General features: G+C 40.9%; 1 protein-coding gene across 1 annotated transcript in view; it reads left to right on the forward strand.

Annotated features, from left to right (window-relative positions):
- Positions 1-851: 851 nt before the first annotated feature.
- usta (uronyl 2-sulfotransferase a) overlaps positions 852-21,438 on the forward strand; it is a 153,046-nt gene continuing 132,459 nt past the window's right edge. Inside the window, exon 1 of the mRNA XM_021612555.2 lies at positions 852-1,430. Within this exon, the coding sequence (XP_021468230.1) occupies positions 1,205-1,430 (226 nt within the window). The 5' untranslated portion in view covers positions 852-1,204. The remainder of the gene's footprint in view (positions 1,431-21,438) is intronic.

The raw sequence follows: 21,438 nt of genomic DNA on the forward strand, positions 1-21,438 counted from the left end.
GTGCCCTCTCTCCCTCTCTCTCTCTCTCTATGTCTGTTCATTGGCTGTCACTCTGCTGCCATGATCATGATAGCACCAAACAAAGTCTCAACACATATAACTCACCTTCATGACCCATAATCACTGTGATGAAGTTGAAAAGCACTCAAACATCTAAGCTGAAAGCACTCAAATTTGCAAGCTAGTTTGCCAGGGGCGGTGTGCGGCAGTTGCCAAGGACCTTAAGTGAAAAGTCAGTTGCACTCCTGTGAAAAAAACTCTTATGTCCTATTTTTTTCTCTTCTTGACTGGTGGCACATCCATTGCTAACTTGCTGACCCTATGATGGAGACAAGGACAGGTAATGTGCAATTCATTCTATAGCTAGCCAGTATTCTTGCCCTCAAAACATTCACCATAAGTTTTCCACACAACCAGAACTACCCAGAATTAGCTAGTTAAATAAAACCTGACACAGCTAAAAATGATACAACTGTAAATGTAACCCTAACTAGCTACTAGCCAGGAGAAAGCGTATAGTTGCTCACATTCGTTCTAACACGTCAACGTATATTCACATGCATATACTTTTTACTTAAACATACTTTGCTGTTGCCAAAAACAACTTTACCCAGAGTAATGAGTGAGTAATGATGGTGATGCTGCACACTGTGCTTTTTCTCTCACTCCCCCACTGCTTCTAACAACACAGAGTGAGAATGAAGCAGTCAATAGCGTTCTGGTGAAGTTGCTTTTTATTGGGGGGTGGGGGCTGATTCTAACGTTGGGGGGACATGTCCCCCCAGCTCCTTCACCCTTGCTGTAAAATGAAAGCGGGTCATTACAGAATGAGAACACATCGAATGTGATCTGTTGCTGTACACACAGTGACGCTGTTTTACACCTACACTCACTGCAAATAAACCTTATGTGCTGAACATTTTTTCCACGTTCAGTAATCTGACACCGCTGCTGGCCCGAAAAGTTTCAGCCGAAGGATGGACTCGCAACTTTCCTTTGCAGTAACAGTCCGGCGAGAACAGACGAGAGGGACCGAACCGGAGGCGAAAACCGTGCGCGAAAAAAAAATAACCCGTGGTGGCACCGGGTGCCTGAAGTTTCTGAATTAGGTGTCCGTTTGAAATTATATCAAAGCAAGAAGTTTCACGTTGCACAGGTGGATGGGTGACTACCGGTCTCGGCGGCGCTTTGTGAGGAGGAGATTATGAAGAATTTCAGCAACAGTCCCCTTCACAACAACCAGACTTCAAACCACGTTAGAGATCGGAAAAACAAAAAAATCGGCTTTCTCTCAGCGGTTCCGTTGCGTGTTCCCCTGAGAGGTTATGGTTTCTGTATGGCTACTCTTTTTCTCTTCTGTTTTGGGTCTCTGTTTTACCAGTTGAATGGAGGACCCCCCGAAATTCTGCTGGACATCCGACAGTATCTCGGTAAGAATTTACGCAGTTTCCATTTGGTTTCGAATCACTCTTCTGGTGGTGCTGAGGTTATTGAGTAGCCTAGTGTTTTGCAACGTTACCAACGTGTCAAGTATACCATTCCAGTCGTTTCGGCTCTTTAGCAGGCTACACCACTCTTTGAGGACGTGTTACAGCAAGTTTACTGTTGCATACATACTGTTAGCACTCCTCACCTCTGGCTATGCATAATCTTTTAATTAAAACAAATATATATTAGCCAGATTCGAGGCCAATGGGTCCACTTAGATTAATGACCCAGAGACAGAGGAAATGTAAATGTGTTTGTTGTCGTTCATTTCTAATTTTAAATTCGTGAGGTAGTTTATTAGTATAAAGCCGATTGCATTATGCCTGAGCGACAATGTCACATTGATTTCAATTGGTGAATGAAGAAACACCTAATTTGTGGGCGCACACAAAGTATTGTAATTTGTAGCTAATGGCAATGATTCTTTGGTTGAGCAGTTGAGGGACATGTTATGGTAACCTAACCCAGTAAAGATGAATAAATACTGTGTTACCTTGGTGTTTCTGTAAACGGTCTGATGCGCACTCTGGCATGTCACGTAGCAGTTCTGAAGTGACGCTTTGGCGAGTGACAAAACGGAGACAGGAAGAACCAGATGAAGCGCTGTAATTCACATGCAACTTCTCGAAACCCGTCAATCAGTCACTCGTGATCTGCTTCGGATTTATCATTAGTATTCAACCATCGTTCATTTCTTTCCAATGAAATTCGGCATCAAAAGACCAGGGTGAAACGTTTTGAAATCCTGTATGTAGGCTACCCATAGTCCGTGTGTGTTGGGCTCAGTGTTAGATGAATGTTCAGATTCTCATGGTCAAATTTGAGGCATATTTATTCAATTTTTTCTACGTTTACATTTGAGTAATTTAGCAGATGCTATTATCCAGCATATTTAGTGAATTCATCTTAAGATAGCTAGGTGAGACAACCACATATCTCAGTCATAGTGAGTACATTTATCCTCAATAATGTACCTATCAGCAAAGTAAGTGCTGGGGGGTTGCTGTGGGAATATTTAAGATACACTTGGTAGGGTTTCAGATGTTTTCAGAAGATGGACAGGGACACTGTGGCCCTACCTTCAGGGGGAAGCTGGTTCCACCATTGAGGTACCAGGTCAGAGAAGGCCTTTGACCGGGATGTGCGGGAGCTGCCTTCTCGTATTGGTGGGAGGGCAAGAGACCAGAGGTAACAGAACAGAGTACTTGGGTTGGTATGTAGTTTTTTTTAGCACAGCCTGAAGGTAGGGAGGGGAAGTTCCTCTTGCTGTTTTGTAGGCAAGTGCCATTGTTTTGTAGTGGATGCGAGTTTTGACTGGAAGCCAGTGGAGTGTGCGTAGGAGCAGGGTGACATGGGTAAACTTGGGAAGACGGAACACCAGGTGGGCTGCAGCGTTCTGGATAAATTGCAGGGGTTTAATAGCACAAGCGGGGAGCCCAGCCGACAACGAGTTGCAGTAGTCCAGACGGGAGATGACAAGAGCCTGGATTAGGACCTGCTCCGCTTCCTGTGTCAGGTAGGGTCGTACTCTACGGATGTTGTAGAGCATGAACCTGCAGGATCGAGTCACTGCTTTGATATTTGCAGAGAACAACAGGGTGTTGTCCAGGGTTAAGCCAAGGTTCTTTACACTCAGTGAGGGGGACACGTTGGAATTGTCAACTGTGATGGAGTGGGAAGGCCTTCCCCAGGAGGAATAGCAGCTCCGTTTGTCGAGTTTGAGCCGAGATCCAAGCTGAGAGATCTGCCAGGGACGCAGAGATGCGTGTTGCCACCTGAGTTTCAGAAGGGGGAAGGAGAAAATGTGTTGAGTGTCATCCGCATAGCAATGATAGGAGAGACCATGTGTGGCTATGACAGCACCGAGTCACTTGATGTATGAGAAGAGGAGAGGGCCTTGAACCAAGCCCAGGGGGACACCAGTAGTGAGAGTATGTGGTGCAGACACATATCCTTTCCACGTCACCTGGTACAACCACCCTGCCAGGTAGGATACAATCCAAGAGTGTGCAGAGCCCGAGACACCCAGCCCTGAGATGGTGGAGATCTGATGGTTCACGGTGTCGAAGGCAGCGGATAGATCTCGGAAATAAATAGTACCAGATAGGGGTTCTTTGGATTGTAACCGTAGCAGAACCCTTTTTGGTGCCATAGGCTATAGAACACTTTTTTGAAGGTTAAACAAAGAACCATGCTGATAAGGTTCTAAATGGAACCTGTATGGTGCTATAAATAACCTTTCCATAAGGTTCTATAAAGAACCATAATGTTTTTCTTCCATATAGCACAAAAAAAGGTTTAGCTATGGTTTCAACCCTTTTTGGGGCTAAATAGAACCATTTTTTCTGATTCTTCATGGAACCTTTATGGAGAATGGTTCTATACAGGGTTTTCTATTCTGGTCAGCCATATTATATTGTTCAAATTCCATAGGTGTTATTGTGTTCATTGACAAGTTGAATCAAGTGAGCTAACTCTGGAACAGCTTGGGGTCCCAGATGAGAGAATTGAGAACCACTGACTGATTTAGTCAACTGTTCTCAATTGTCACGAGGCCATACGCAAGACTTTCACAAGACACAGTATAGTCATACAGTAAATAATGGCATAACACAACACATTAGATAAGCTGGAATGAAACTCTCACTCAAGGTTGCACAAAAAGAGCTGTGTGCAAACCACGCCATAAAATATTCTAATGAGCCACCTGTCCTAGATTTGAATGATCACTAAAAGAACAAAGAACTGTTTTGTGAACTGCAAATAACCATTGAATAACTCATAGGGTTCTTTGAGTCATTATGGTTCCACATAAAATACATCACCCTTCCAAATGAACCCTCATTTTTTTGTGTGTGTACAACACCAGCTTCAAGTCCTGAGGGGACTTCATATCAGCAGGTCACACACAGCACAGTGTGTGTGTGTGTGTGTGTGTGTGTGTGTGCTGCATTCATATGTGTATGGATTTGTTCTGTACCACACTTGTGTTCTGTTCTATTGGTTTGGATGAACTGATACACATCTGGAACAGAACCAGAGTCACTCACCACACAGGCACTAATCCCTCTGGGTCAGATTGATTTTCCTTCACACGCACAAACACACTGACTTCAACACACTCAAAAACAGATGGCCACACGAAAACAGTTATACAAGGACAGTCTTCCCTTGCATCCCGATAATCTCCAGACACACAAAAGTGTGGAAATGAAAGGTAACCTAGCTAGAAAGATGAATGAAGTCATGGTCCAGAGCATTTTCCTACTGAAGAAAGCCCAGGCATCTGTGTAGTCAGTCCTATCTCTGGGCCTGTCAAACAATGGGCTACTATAAGGGGCTTCCAGGGGTTGGGGGAACATTATGTAATGGTTACATAACTACACCGCTGATGCATTGGGGTAATGATTAATCACTTACTGGGGAATCTGGGAATCTATCATTTGTTCTAGGTCATTTCCATGTAAAAGGACCCATGAGCACCAACATGTAAAGTTCATAAGAGAATGTCAAATGAAAGCTAAGCTATATTTTTGAGAAATTAAGGCATATATAACTATTTCAACTATTTTCCATTCAACAAATTTGGAATAAACAAATGCTTTGATTTCTTGTCAAAACAGATGAAAAAGAGGTCTTTGAAGACTTTTTCTTGTAGATTTTTTCTAAGAAATACATCTTCATGTTGAAGTAAAAGACCCCTGCCAACTGATATCAACACATATATATCATTTAGGATCATTTTTTCTGCCTTCTGTAAGTTTAATACACATTTCCTTGTGCCTTGAAACCCACATATCTTTAAGATATTGTCCATTTTTTTCTCTATTTGGGGAGGATAATGAAAGTAAAGGTACAGTGCCTTGCAAAAGTATTCGGCCCCCTTGAACTTTGCGACCTTTTGCCACATTTCAGGCTTCAAACATAAAGATATAAAACTGTATTTTTTTGTGAAGAATCAATTAATTAAAGCCAGATTTGGATACAAAAAGATTTCCCAAGCTTTAAACATCCCAACGAGCACTGTGCAAGCGATAATATTGAAATGGAAGGAGTATCAGACCACTGCAAATCTACCAAGACCTGGCCGTCCCTCTAAACTTTCAGCTCAAAAAGGAGAAGACTGATCAGAGATGCAGCCAAGAGGCCCATGATCACTCTGGATGAACTGCAGAGATCTACAGCTGAGGTGGGAGACTCTGTCCATAGGACAACAATCAGTCGTATATTGCACAAATCTGGCCTTTATGGAAAAGTGGCAAGAAGAAAGCCATTTCTTAAAGATATCCATAAAAAGTGTCGTTTAAAGTTTGCCACAAGCCACCTGGGAGACACACCAAACATGTGGAAGAAGGTGCTCTGGTCAGATGAAACAAAAATTGAACTTTTTGGCAACAATGCAAAACGTTATGTTTGGCGTAAAAGCAACACAGCTCATCACCCTGAACACACCAATCCCACTGTCAAACATGGTGGTGGCAGCATCATGGTTTGGGCCTGCTTTTCTTCAGCAGGGACAGGGAAGATGGTTAAAATTGATGGGAAGATGGATGGAGCCAAATACAGGACCATTCTGGAAGAAAACCTGATGGAGTCTGCAAAAGACCTGAGACTGGGACGGAGATTTGTCTTCCAACAAGACAATGATCCAAAACATAAAGCAAAATCTACAATGGAATGGTTCAAAAATAAACATATCCAAGTGTTAGAATGGCCAAGTCAAAGTCCAGACCTGAATCCAATCGAGAATCTGTGGAAAGAACTGAAAACTGCTGTTCACAAATGCTCTCCATCCAACCTCACTGAGCTCGAGCTGTTTTGCAAGGAGGAATGGGAAAAAATGTCAGTCTCTCGATGTGCAAAACTGATAGACATACCCCAAGCGACTTACAGCTGTAATCACAGCAAAAGGTGGCGCTACAAAGTATTAATTTAAGGGGGCTGAATAATTTTGCACGCCCAATTTTTCAGTTTTTGATTTGTTAAAAAAGTTTAAATATCCAATAAATGTCGTTCCACTTCATGATTGTGTCCCACTTGTTGTTGATTCTTCACAAAAAAATACAGTTTTATATCTTTATGTTTGAAGCCTGAAATGTGGCAAAAGGTCGCAAAGTTCAAGGGGGCCGAATACTTTCGCAAGGCACTGTATATCTATCAATTTAGTTAGTGTTTTTACTGATATCAATTTTGTTCATAAATTATTAAGTGATTAAATCACAAAATTCTGTTGCCAAATCAGTAACAGAATTTCCAAAAACAATCGGTAACAACATTTCTTAAATTGAATTGGCTACAATGGAAATCATAGTAGTCACAAACCACAGTTGGGTCGAGTAGTGTACAGTACATTAAATAAAGTAGAGTATAGTTCAGTACAGTACACAGTTAGACCACACTTTAGTTCAGTACACTATAATGTACTGTACTGTGCTGTACTTTGATGTCCAAACTTGTGAAACATATACATCTATGAGTGGTTCAGATTTGGTCCGTTCCCAACCAACCAAATTTGGTCTTGTTTGGTGGCTGAGCTCATTAAAATAATAGCCAGTGTGTAGAAAAATACCCAAATCTGCAAAGGAGGATATTGCATATTTATGCCTTTGTGTACCTATTTACATTCATATCCGTAATTATGTATTTCTGCGTAGTACAGATCAGGGACCCATGATGAAATTCCGTTACCGCAATTCTGTCATTGGGTGTAAATCCAATTCACTTATTGTAAATCAATAACTAAAAGAAATGGAATTGCCATCTACATATATTACACTTTGGGGGGAGCAAGAGCAGAGACATGTGGAGAAAGTGCTTCCACAAGTAGATTGTTCATGGAGCACTTTTGGCTGTTGCTGTAAGAGCTTCTTCTAGTGTTCTTTAAGGTCACTCAACACAAGGGATGGCAGCATCTCAAAGTCTCAGTTTGCCATTTTGTCTTGCTCTCTGTCCCTTTTTTTGTCTCCTTCTCCCTCATTTTCTTTCCTCTTCTCTCCTATTACTTCTCTCTCTCTCACTCTCTCTCTCCTGCTCCCTCTTTCTCACCCCTCCATCCTCCCCTCCCTCCCCCTGTGGGTTTGTGACAGATGTGATTAACTGAGCCAGGTGAGGGGAGGGAAAATAATAAAGCTGGAATAAATGGTAGAAATGGGAATTCTGTGGGAATAATGCATTATTGTGTGTTTGTCCCTCAGTGTCATGGAGTGATTTGTCTTCCAGTGCAGACCAGCAGGCTTTAATGGGAGTCGGGCGATCCGGCTGATTTATTTACCTTCAGCTGCCCGTGTTACTTTTGGCTGCGCTGTGCCGAGGAGTGTGTGAGAATTCCTGGCGGGGTCCTGAGTGGGTGTGTTTTTGGTATGTTTGTGTGTGTTTCTCTTTGAGTCATACCGAGGTAGGATTGTGTGTGTGTTTGAGAGTGAGCGAGTGTGTGTGTGTGTGTGTATGTGTGTGTGGGGGTGCGTGACTCGCTCACTCACTTAGAGGTACTGTAGGAGGAACAGGCCCTGTTTTGTTTGGGCCAGTGGGGAGGTTGGTGTTTGAGGTTGTGACTCTATTTATCGCCGTGGTAACCTACCTCCACTCCTCTCCATTCTCTCTCATTAACACACACACACACAAACTGACCGGGCCCCAAAATCTCTCTCTAATTCAATTATTTCTGTGGAACGTGCCAAGCAGCCACCACAGATCTGCCATTCAAAGGTGTGTGCGTGCGTGTATGTCAGGGGTCATTTGGAGCAGAAATTGAGGTGCTATTTAGATTGAGATGTCATTTTTATGGAAGATAGTTTGGGTAATTTGCTGAAGTACTGTACAGTTCACTCAGTGGAAGAGAAATGTCAAACAATGTGGGTTCTGAAAGTGAAGCATCAGAGGAATCAGAAGCCTCGTATCTGGGCCAGTGAAAGTAAGAGCAAGTGTTTAAACATTCGGCTACTCTCCATCCATCCACCACTCATATATCACACAAGTGCATATTAACTGACCTTTAATCATAGTGTATCATACTGTCAAATCATAGTGTAAAAAAAAAGAAGTAACATGTAAACTTATAGTCAAATCAAATACAACAGGTGTAGGTAGACCTTACAATGAAATGCTTACTTACAAGCCCTTAACCAACAATGCAGTTTTAAGGGGGAAAAAATAAATAAAAGTAACAAATAATTAAAGAGCAGCAGTAAAATAACAATAGCGAGGCTATATAGTCTCACTATAGGTCAGACGGTGTTGGTGTGTGTGAGAATGGTGCGCGTGCAAGCGTGCATGTGCGTGTCTGAGTGTATTACTGTGTGAGTGCGTCTGTTCGTGTGTGTGTTTGTGTGCGCTTGCCTAGGGCTTGTGTGTGCATACATGTCTGAATGTATTTCCCAGAGTGGCGTCTCATTGATATGTTAGGTAGGAATTGTGCACCAATATTGCATTTTAAAAGCCTGTTATATTAAATGAAGTACCCTTTAATATAGACCACATGGAGAATTGAATAAATGAAATTAATGAATCAAGATTTGATAAAGTGCCAAATTTCTGCATTTTGACAAGTCCCTCTGTGCACCCTCTATCAAATCAAATGTATTTATAAAGCCCTTCTTACATCAGCTCATCAAAGTGCTGTACAGAAACCCAGCCTAAAACCCCAAACAGTAAGCAATGCAGGTGTAGAAGCACGGTGGCTAGGAAAAACTCCCTAGGAAGAAACCTAGAGAGGAACCAGGCTAAGAGGGGTGGCCAGTCCTCTTCTGCCTGTGCCGGGTGGAGATTATAACAGAACTTGGCCAAGATGTTCAAATGTTCATAGATGACCAGCAGGGTCAAATAATAATAATCAAAGTGGTTGTCGAGGGTGCAACAGGAGTAAATGTCAGGTGGCTTTTCATAGCCGATCATTCAGAGTATCTCTACCCCTCCCTCCTGCTGTCTCTAGAGAGTTGAAAATAGCAGGTCTGGGACAGCTAGCACGTCCGGTGAACAGGTCAGGGTTCCATAGCCGCAGGCTGAACAGTTGAAACTGGAGCAGCAGCACGGCCAAGGAACATTTTATTTAGCCGTTATTTTACCAGGTAAGTTGACTGAGAACACGTTCTCATTTGCAGCAACGACCTGGGGAATAGTTACAGGGGAGAGGAGGGGGATTAATGAGCCAATTGTAAACTGTAAACATAATACAAAACGAGAAACAATAACAGCACACAGACATGAAACAGAAACAATAACGCCTGGGGAAGGAACCAAAGGGAGAGACATATAGGGAAGGTAATCAGGGAGGTGATGGATTCCAGGTGAGTCTGATAAGCTTATTCCTCTCATTTTGAGCACAAATTTGTTTACATTCCTGTTAGTAAAAACATTTCTCATTTGCCAAAACAGTCCATCCACCTGACAGGTATGGAATACCAAAATGCTGATTAAACAGCATGATTATTACACAGGTGCACCTTGTGCTGGGGACAATAAAAGGCCACTCTAAAATGTGCAGTTTTGTCACACAACACATTAACTGTAAATCAGTAAAATCGTTGAAATTGTTGCATGTTGCGTTTATATATTTTTTCTGTGTAATATTGTGAAACTATTCTGTTAACAAATACAGTGCCTTCGGAAAGTATGCAGACCCCTTGACTTTGTCCACATTTTTATGTTACAGCTTTATGCTGAGATTTTATTTAATCAATTTTAGAAATCTACAATCTATACCCCATAATGACAAAGCAAAAACAGGTTTTCTGAAGTTTTGCAAATATAAAACATACAGAAATACCTTATTTACATTAGTGTTCAGACGCTTTGCTGTTAGACTTGAAATTGAGGTCAGGTGTATCTTGTTTCCATTGATCATCCTTGAGATGTTTCTACAACTTGTTTGGAGTCCACCTGGGGCAAAGCTTTGAAGGACACCAAGAACACAGTGGCCTCCATCATTCTTAAATGGAAGAAGTTTGGAACCACGAAGACTCTTCCTAGAGCTGGCCACCCGGTCAAACTGAGCAATCGGGGGAGAAAGGCCTTGGTCAGGAGGGTGACCAAGAACCCGATGGTCACTCTGACAGAGCTCTAGAGTTCCTCTGTGGAGATGGGAGAACTTTCCAGAATGACAGTTAGGCCTTTATGGTAGAGTGGCCAAACGGAAGCCTCTCTTCAGTAAATGGCACATGCCAGCCTTTTTATTCATATGTTGATGATGTAAAGAATATTTGCTGGTCTGTGATGAGGAGCAAGCAGACGCTGCACTGGACACATTTATGAAACGACTTATACCAGTTACTAATAAACACGCACCCATTAAGAAAATGACTGTAAAAACTGTTAAATCCCCTTGGATTGATGATGAATTGAAAAATAGTATGTTTGAGAGGGATGAGGCAAAATGTATGGCAATTAAGTCTGGCAGCCCAACTGATTGGCAAACATACTGCAAATTAAGAAATCCTGTGACTAAACTAAAAAACTGTACTATGAAACAAAGATAAATTATTATAAAAAGCGTTGGGACATCTTAAATGAAATTCTGGGGGAAAAAGCCACATCGGTTCCTTCATTTATTGAATCAGATGGCTCATTCATCAAAGCCCACTGATATGGCAAACTACTTTAATAACTTTTTAATTGGCAAGATAAGCACAATTAGGGATGACATGCCATCAACAAACGCTGACACTACACATCCAAGTATATCGGACCAAATAATGAAAGACAAGAATTGTACTTTTGAATTCTGTAAAGTTAGTGTCTATCAACAATGACAAGCCACCAAGGTCTGACAATCCTAGATGAAAAATGACTGAGGATAATAGCAGGTGATATTGCCACTCCTATTTGCCACAACTTCAATTTAAGCCTACTAGAGAGCGGGTTCCCTCATGCCTGAAGGGAAGCTAAAGTCATTCCGCTACCCAAGAATAGTAAAGCCCCCTTTATTGGCTGAAATAGTTGACCAATCAGCCTATTTACCAACCCTTAGTAAACTTCTGGAAAAAAATCAGATACAATGCTATTTTACAGTAAACAAATTGACAACAGAATTTCAGCATGCTTATAGGGAAGGGCACTCAACAAGCACAGCACTTACACAAATGACTGATGATTGGTTGAGAGATTGATGATAAAACGATTGTGGGGGCTGTCTTGTTAGACTTCAGTGCAGCTTTTGACATTATTGATCATAGTCTGCTGCTGGAAAAACATATGTGTTATGGCTGTACACCCCCTGCTATAATGTGGATAAAGAGTTCCTTGTCTAACAGAACACAGAGGGTGTTCTTTAATGGAAGCCTATCAAATATAATCCAGTTAGAATAAGGAATTCCCCAGGGTAGCTGTTTAGGCCCCTTGCTTTTTAATTTTTTTACTAACAACATGCCACTGACTTTGAGTAATGCCAGAGTGTCTATGTATGCGGATGACTCAACACTATACATGTCAGGCTACTACAGCGACTGAAATGACTGCAACACTCAACAAAGAGCTGCAGTTAGTTTCAGAGTGGGTGGCAAGGAATAAGTTAGCCCTAAATATTTCTGAAACTTAAAGCATTGCATTTGGAACAAAACACTCACTAAACCCTAAACCTCAACTAAATATTGTAAAAAATAATGTGGAAATTGAGCAAGTTGAGATGAGTAACACTAGATTGTAAACTGTCATGGTCAAAACATATTGATGCAGTAGTAGCTAAGATGGGGAGAAGTCTGTCTATAATAAAGCGATGCTCTGCCTTCTTAACAACATTATTAACAAGGCAGGTCCTACAGGCCCTAGTTTTGTCACACCTTGACTACTGTTCAGTCGTGTGGTCAGATGGCACAAAAAAGGACTTAAGAAAATTGCAATTGGCTCAGAACAGGGCAGCACGTCTGGCCCTTGGATGTATACAGGGAGCTAATATTAATAATATGCATGTCAATCTCACCTGGCTGAAAGTGGAGGAGAGATTGACTTCATCACTACTTTTATTTATGAGAGGTATTGGCATGTTGAATGCATCGAGCTGTCTGTCTAAACTACTGGCACACAGCTTGGACACCAACGCATACCCCACAAGACATGCCACAAGAGGTCTCTTCATAGTTCCCTTTTCACAGTTCACAGGTCAGAAATTTACATACACTCAATTAGTATTTGGTAGCATTGCCTTTAAATTGTTTAACTTGGGTCAAACATTTCGGGTAGCCTTCCACAAGCCTCCCACAATAAGTTGGGTGCATTTTGGCCCATTCCTCCTGACTGATGTCTTGTGATGTTGCTTCAATATATCAACATACTTTTCCATCCTCATGAGGCCATCTATTTTGTGAAGTGCACCAGTCCCTCTTGCAGCAAAGCACCCCCACAACATGATGCTGCCACCTCCGTGCTTCACGGGTGGGATGGTGTTCTTCGGCTTGCAAGCCATCCCTTTTCCTCCAAATATAATGATAATCATTATGGCCAAACAGTACATTTTTGTTTCATCAGACCAGAGGACATTTCTCCAAAAAGAACGATCTTTGTCCCCATGTGCAGTCGCAAACCGTAGTCTGTCCTTTTTATGGCGATTTTGGAGCAGTGGCTTCTTCCCTGCTGAGCGGCCTTTCAGGTTATGTCGATATAGGACTCTTTTTACTTGTATAGATACTTTTGTACCCGTTTCCTCCAGCACTCTCACAACGTCCTTTGCTGTTGTTCTGCGATGGATTTGCACTTTTCGCACCAAAAGTTTAAAGTCACAGTCAACTTAGTGTATGTAACCTTCTGACCCACTGGAATTTGGATACAGTGAGTTAGAAGTGAAATAATCTGTCTGTAAACAATTGTTGGAAAAATGACTTGTGTCATGCACAAAGTAGATGTCCTAACCGACTTGCCAAAACTATAGTTTATTAACAATACATTTGTGGAGTGGTTGAAAAATGAGTTTTAATGACTCCAACTTAAGTGTATGTATACTTCTGACTTCAACTGTATATATTTTTTTGACATTGAACATCTAATAGTCAAATCATAGTGTAAAAGCAGGTGATCGATCTGGTTCTACACTCTTTGGCAATTTTCTGTTTTTTTTGTGGTGGAAAACTTAGAGGATCGAGCATAACACTTCAACCCTGTTACCCATAGATAGACAGGCTAGAAATGTTTCAACAAAATTGTGAGGCTTGCATCCAATTGCCACTCCATGTTGCAAACAGCATTGCTTCTATTCCCCCTGTCACAAGGGGATTTATGGCTGATTTGAGGTGCATTCATAAATTCACTCTAGAGTGTCAGAGTATGCTCAGAGTGTGCTCTGGACGTTCGTAAATTCAGAAGGTTGTCAGATTGTCAATTCATAATTCAGAGAGTTTCACTCTCGGAGCGTTCAGAGCTCACGCTTCACGCTCTTGTATTTGGTATTTTATTAGGATCCCCATTAGCTGTTGTGAAAGCAGTAACCACTTCCTGGGGTCCACACAAAACATGAAATATGACATAATATTATGACATTACATTAATAGACAAGAACAGCTCAAGGACAGAACTACATAAATTTAGAAAAGGCACACGTGGCCTACATATCAATACATACACACAAACTATCTAGGTCAAATAGGGGAGAGGCTTTGTTTTTTAATTTTTTAAATAAAAACTTTTTTTATTAATGACCAAAGGCTTGTATTTCTGTGTGTTTATTATAATTAAGTATATGATTTGATAGAGCATTCGGACTTAGCGGGGGTAGGTAGCAGCAGACTCGTAAGCATTAATTCTAACAGCAGCTCTTAGCAATGCTGAGATGACTTCAATGATTATCAACTCCCGAGATTAGGCTGGCAAAACTAAAGTGTCTATAAGAACATCCAATTGTCAAAGGTATATGAAATACAAATGGTATAGAGAGAAATAGTCCTATAATTCCTATAATAACTACAACCTAAAACGTCTTAACTGGGACTATAAGACTCATGTTAAAAGGAACCACCAGCTTTCATATGTTCTCATGTTCTGAGCAAGGAACTTAAACATCAGCTTTTTTACATGGCCATATTGCACTTTAACTTTCTTCTCCAACACTGTCTTTTTGCATTATTTAAACCAAATTTAACATGTTTCATTATTTATTTGAGACTAAATTGATTTTATTTATGTATTATATTAAGTTCAAATAAAAGTGTTCATTGTTCATTCAGTATTGTTGTAATTGTAATTTATAAAAAAAAAATATATATATATATTTAAAAAAATGCCAATTAATTGTCATTTATTACAAATATAGATATATAAAATCGTCCGATTTAATCGGTATCTGCTTTTTTTTGGTCCTCCAATAATCGGTATCGGCGTTGAAAAATCATAATCGGTCGGCCTCTATTTCGAGCCCATTACGAAATAGCCTAGCTCGACCCCCACCCCCTTCTATACTCCACCCATGGAGAAACATCCAGAATGAAAAGGTTTAAATTGTCATCAAAACGGCCATCAGTGACTTGGCTATGATGAATGCTTTGACATGAGCCAAGTGTTTGATGACAGGCCTAGGCTTTGTGGCATTCTATGGAGAGGATACAGCAGCTCAACATGTTGTGGGCATTTCATGGCCATAAACAGAGGAATGTGGAGCATTTAAACACCAGCCAAAGTCAACAAACCAAACTTCCCAAATAGGTTCAGTTAGTTCTTCACAAGGGCTTTGGGAAGCAGAGTGATCATTAATATGATAATGGGATTTATCTAAAAGACAAAACAACTTGTTTATGTAAAATAGTCAATGTATTGAATATTGAATGTTCAAAGATCATGTCAACAAGCAGGCTTTTCTAGAAAGCCAGTCAAAGCCTTTCAGTAAAGCAGCAGACCCCTGGCTGTTTCCCAAAGGCTATGACTGATGATGGCACAGCCAGCCAGGTCCCACCCTTTAACCGCATGCCTGTTGTCACCCACCCTCTAATCCACTACCACTGCCATTAAAGCCACCACAACCAGCCGTCGTCAGTGCCCTGGCAACCCTAGACAACAGCACACAGTCTGGGGGCAAAACTCTACCCAGTACCCACACCTCCATATGGGCCTCAACACAGACTGTCTACAAAGAGTTAGTATTAAGAAAATAAGAAAAAAACAACTATAAAACAGGCTACATATTTGATGATTTTGCAGACAAGTGAAACCCACCTAATTTTTTACTTCATAAAACATTTGTTTTATATACTGCTGTTCAGTTCTTTCCAGAATGAGGGAGGTCCAAAGCCTAAATGATGTGGTAAAAAGACTTGAGGGTGCTGTAGGGGAGTTTTCAAATTGCAACACTCAATAAATCAGCATTTTCTTGGGGTTAATGCTGATTGTTGACTTGGACAAAATATTTGACTGCTTCTTCATGTGTTGAGGAAGCAGAGTTTTTTCTGGTGGCCTGTTTTGGACAGTTGGAAAGGGTTGTGCTGAGAGTTTTCAATCTGGCAGTCATGAAATACCACACCTAATACTCTCATCACCCCAAAGAAAACTTTGCCGGCATTCCTTGGCTGAAGAGAGCCACTCTAAACCCGAAGAGTCGAGCTCTCCTTTTCAACTATGGGGAATACACTGCTGAAATGACTTCACATTTTCTAACTTTCAACAATTATGGTAATGTATGTATTCATTCACTGTCAAGTTTGAAAACGGTAGGTTATTTAGAAGAGGCTATGGCTAGGCTATTTAGTCCGTCACACAATTCCACACAGAGTTTTATGAGTTCTGTTCGTCATCGTTCATCAAAACTTAAACAGCAATAACAGTTAACAGCCTGAAGCTTTCCCTTCCTAACACTGAAAGGATAATGCAGTAATGGATCATAATGACCCAGTGTGCTATTACAGCGTTATTACAATGTTATTGCATTGGTCCATGCCATACCCAGCAAGAGCATTAGTAACCTCCAGAGAATGGAGCCATTCATTATTCATTGGGTGTTCTAATTATGCCAATTATTGAATCATGAGGTTGAGTCTCAGCTCCACATGCAGCATAAAACAATGCACTCTGATGATTATGAACAAGGAAAGCAGGCATATACAGCAGTACACAGAAGAAAAACTGAACTTTCTGCAGTCACAGTGAGCTCAGGCTCCTGGTAAAAGAAGTGAAAGATCACCATTGTGAACCATTGAATCACTGTCATAGTCACTCCAGATGTAAGTTATCATTGTCTTCGCTTCTCTTCCTCGTAAAAATTGCCCTTAAGCACAGACCTAGGATCAGCTTACACTCCTCAAACCCCTCTAACCTGACTTAACAATTTTGTGAGAAAAAAACTAAAAACAGACAACAACAAAAAATACATCCTACTCCGTTATTAAGCAGATAAAGTAGTGACGCAGGTCTTCTATGCCAAAAGACTCCATCATTGAAACCAGATCCTAGTCACTGTTTTGCCTAGGGTTGGGTTTTCGAGACAAAGGCTCCCTTGCAAAAGAGTCCTTGATCTCAGTGGGACTCCCTGTTAAAGTAAAGGTAAAATATTGCACATACACTTGGGGTGTGTCTCAACAGTTTAGACACACAGCTTGGCTTCGTTTAACCTGCCAGGTTAATAAATAAATAAGAAAGAAAGAAAGAAAGAAAGAAAGAAAGAAAGAAAGAAAGAAAGAAAGAAAGAAAGAAAAAGAAGCAAAATACTGACACACAATATTAAGTTAAGTCAGTCTAATATGTAATGCCATTGTCAATATGTAATGCCATTCCTCTGGACTGTACACAAGAAGAGCCACATCCCTATTCTACAGGTCAGGATAAGGTTGCTAAGGCTGCTGCTGAAACACAAGAAGAAATGGCCGATGCCAAAAGGCACTGCCTCCTGGAGCTCCGTCGGGCCTCTTGAAAATTGGATTTTTCATCAATCTCATTACTTGGCAACCCTCACACAGAATCCAAACTGGTCGACAACTGGCAACCCTACTGGGCATCCCGAGGTCCTGAATGACAACTGAACCGATCAATGACCAGGCCAATCCATTTCTACAGAAACCTAAAACCTGTGTGACACCTAGGTCTGGTCCAATGGGATGGCACCCTGTAGTTAAAGAGGCTCCAACACTAAATCTGTCAGTATGGGGGAATCAAATATGAATGAGTATAATCAGCATGTTGTTTTTAATATCCTTAGACATGAAGTGTGGAATGGGCCTGCTGGTGTGTGGAGTAGTGGAACGGAGAAGGCCAAGTCAGTGCCAAAAATCACACTTACGTGACCGGCTGGCTCAACAAGGCTTTGCTTGTGTCTATCCACTGCAGCGTTTTCCAAACTAGGGGTCCTGATTTGAAAATGGGTTCGCGAGAGAAACTCTGAAATAAATAAATTGAGCTTGGTTCATAGACCTCCGGTAGTCGCTAGATGCGATTGTATAAACAGAGCAGTTTCTGTAGTCTTCCTACAAATGTGTCTCTATCATTTGAATGGTTTAAGCTACAAAATATTATGACCCCATCACTGAAAGTTAAGACTCTTGTTTCCCTCTACAATGGACACAAGCCGCATAGGACTCATCAGAAAAGAGTGGACAAGACCAGGCACTAAATCAGACTGGCTTTCAATAATGATGTTCATAAAGAATGATTGCCTGATTTTTATTTTTATTTAATTAGGCAAGTCAGTTAAGAACAAATTCTTATTTTCAATGATGGCCTAGGAACAGTGGATTAACTGCCTTGTTCAGGGGCAGAACGACAGATTTGTACCTTGTCAGCTGGGGGGTTTGAACTTGCAACCTTCCGGTTACTAGTCCAACGCTCTAACCACTAGGCTACCCTGCCACCCTGATGTTCTTCCAAACTTCCCATTAACATTCTGATGCATTTCAATCACTTCAAACAATACTGTCTTCATATCGAAATAATGTCAAAAGTACTGTCAGACTGATTTGTAATAGACTGTCATAGCCCCAATAAAAAAAGTTAACATTGGCAGTTGACTACAGTGCCTTGCAAAAATATTCATCCCCTTGGTGTTATTCATATTTTGTTGCATTACAACCTGCAATTTAAATGGATTTTATATTTGGATTAACTTTGTAGGGATAGGGGGCAACATTTTCACTTTGGATGAATTGCGTGCCCATAGTGAACCGCCTGTCCCAGATGCTAATATATGCATATTATTATTACTATTGGATAGAAAACACTCTGAAGTTTCTAAAACTGTTTGAATTATGTCTGTGAGTATAACAGAACTCATATGACAGGCAGACTTCCAAACAGGAAGTGGAAATTCTGGGGCTGGTTGATTTTCAACTCATCGCCTATTCACATCCCAGTAAGATATGGATCTGTTCGCACTTCCTACGCCTTCCACTAGATGTCAACAGTCAGTAGAACGTGGAATGAAGCCTCTAGTGTGATGTGGGGCCGGATGACAGCTATTTGAGTCAGTGGTCTGGCAGAATGCCAGTTCCTGGTCAGGCGCATTTCTCATGATATCGCCATGCGTTCCATTACTCTGTAGACAAAAACGAATGCTCCGGTTGGAACATTATTGGATATATATGATAACAACATCCTAAAGATTTATTCTCTACTTATTTTGACCAGTTTATTCGACCTGGAATATAACTTTTTGAAGTTTTCGTCCGAGTTCGCCTGGACTGGCGCCAGCATTTGGACATATGAACTAAATGTGCTAGCAAAAGTAGCTAATTGGACACTAGTAATGGACATTATCGAGCAAAACAACGATTTATTGCGGAACTAGAATTCCTGGCACTGCATTCTGATGAAAGATCAAAAGGTATGGGAATATTTATGATGTAATGTCGTATTTCTGTTGACTCCAACATGGCGGAGAAATGTTGTGTACTTTTGAGTGCCATCTCAGATTATTGCATGGTATGCTTTTTCCATAAAGTAAAAAAAAAACTGACACAGCAGTTGCATTAAGAACAAGTGTATCTTTAATCATATGTAAAACATGTATCTTTCATCAAAGTTTATATGTTATATGACGTGGCTCTGTAATTACTCCAGATATTTTGGAGGCATTTCTGAACGTGGAGCCAATGTAAACCGAGATTTGTGGCAATAAATATGCACATTATCGACCAAAACATAAATGTATTGTGTAACATGATGTCCTATGAGTGTCATCTGATGAAGATTATCAAAGGTTAGTGATTCATTTTACAGTGCCTTGCGAAAGTATTCGGCCCCCTTGAACTTTGCGACCTTTTGCCACATTTCAGGATTCAAACATAAAGATATAAAACTGTATTTTTTTGTGAAGAATCAACAACAAGTGGGACACAATCATGAAGTGGAACGACATTTATTGGATATTTCAAACTTTTTTAACAAATCAAAAACTGACAAATTGGGCGTGCAAAATTATTCAGCCCCTTTACTTTCAGTGCAGCAAACTCTCTCCAGAAGTTCAGTGAGGATCTCTGAATGATCCAATGTTGACCTAAATGACTAATGATGATAAATACAATCCACCTGTGTGTAATCAAGTCTCCGTATAAATGCACCTGCACTGTGATAGTCTCAGAGGTCCGTTAAAAGCGCAGAGAGCATCATGAAGAAAAAGGAACACACCAGGCAGGTCCGAGATACTGTTGTGAAGAAGTTTAAAGCCGGATTTGGATACAAAAAGATTTCCCAAGCTTTAAACATCCCAAGGAGCACTGTGCAAGCGATAATATTGAAATGGAAGGAGTATCAGACCACTGCAAATCTACCAAGACCTGGCCGTCCCTCTAAACTTTCAGCTCATACAAGGAGAAGACTGATCAGAGATGCAGCCAAGAGGCCCATGATCACTCTGGATGAACTGCAGAGATCTACAGCTGAGGTGGGAGACTCTGTCCATAGGACAACAATCAGTCGTATATTGCACCAATCTGGCCTTTATGGAAGAGTGGCAAGAAGAAAGCCATTTCTTAAAGATATCCATAAAAAGTGTTGTTTAAAGTTTGCCACAAGCCACCTGGGAGACACACCAAACATGTGGAAGAAGGTGCTCTGGTCAGATGAAACCAAAATTGATCTTTTTGGCAACAATGCAAAACGTTATGTTTGGCGTAAAAGCAACACAGCTGAACACACCATCCCCACTGTCAAACATGGTGGTGGCAGCATCATGGTTTGGGCCTGCTTTTCTTCAGCAGGGACAGGGAAGATGGTTAAAATTGATGGGAAGATGGGTGGAGCCAAATACAGGACCATTCTGGAAGAAAACCTGATGGAGTCTGCAAAAGACCTGAGACTGGGACGGAGATTTGTCTTCCAACAAGACAATGATCCAAAACATAAAGCAAAATCTACAATGGAATGGTTCAAAAATAAACATATCCAGGTGTTAGAATGGCCAAGTCAAAGTCCAGACCTGAATCTAATCGAGAATCTGTGGAAAGAACTGAAAACTGCTGTTCACAAATGCTCTCCATCCAACCTCACTGAGCTCGAGCTGTTTTGCAAGGAGGAATGGGAAAAAACCTGTCCTAGACAGGTTAAATTAATGGACATACATAAAATAGTCCAAATTGATGAAGTGAAATCAAAAAATAACTTGTTTAAAAAATAAAAACATAAACGTAAAAGTGGTGCGTGCATATGTATTCACCCACTTTGCTATGAAGTCACTAAATAAGATCTAGTGCAACCAATTACCTTCAGAGGTCACATAATTAGTTAAATAAAGTTCCCCATGTGTGCAATCTAAGTGTTACATGATCTGTCACATGACCTCAGTTTTTATATACACCTGTTCTGAAAGAGCCCAGAGTCTGCAACACTACTAAGCAAGTTGCACCATCAAGCAAGCAGAAACATGTCAGGGACAAGGGTCAGGTCAGGTCAGGGACAAAGTTGTGGAGAAGTACAGATCAGGGTTGGCTTATAAAAAAACATCAGAAACTGTGAACATCCCACAGAGCACCATTAAATGCATTATTAAAAAATGGAAAGAATATGGCACCACAACAAACCTGCCAAGAGAGGGCCACCCACCAAAACTCATCGACCAGGCAA

The sequence above is a fragment of the Oncorhynchus mykiss genome, chromosome 8 (genome assembly GCF_013265735.2).
Source record: "Oncorhynchus mykiss isolate Arlee chromosome 8, USDA_OmykA_1.1, whole genome shotgun sequence".
Taxonomy (NCBI): Eukaryota; Metazoa; Chordata; class Actinopteri; order Salmoniformes; family Salmonidae; genus Oncorhynchus; species Oncorhynchus mykiss.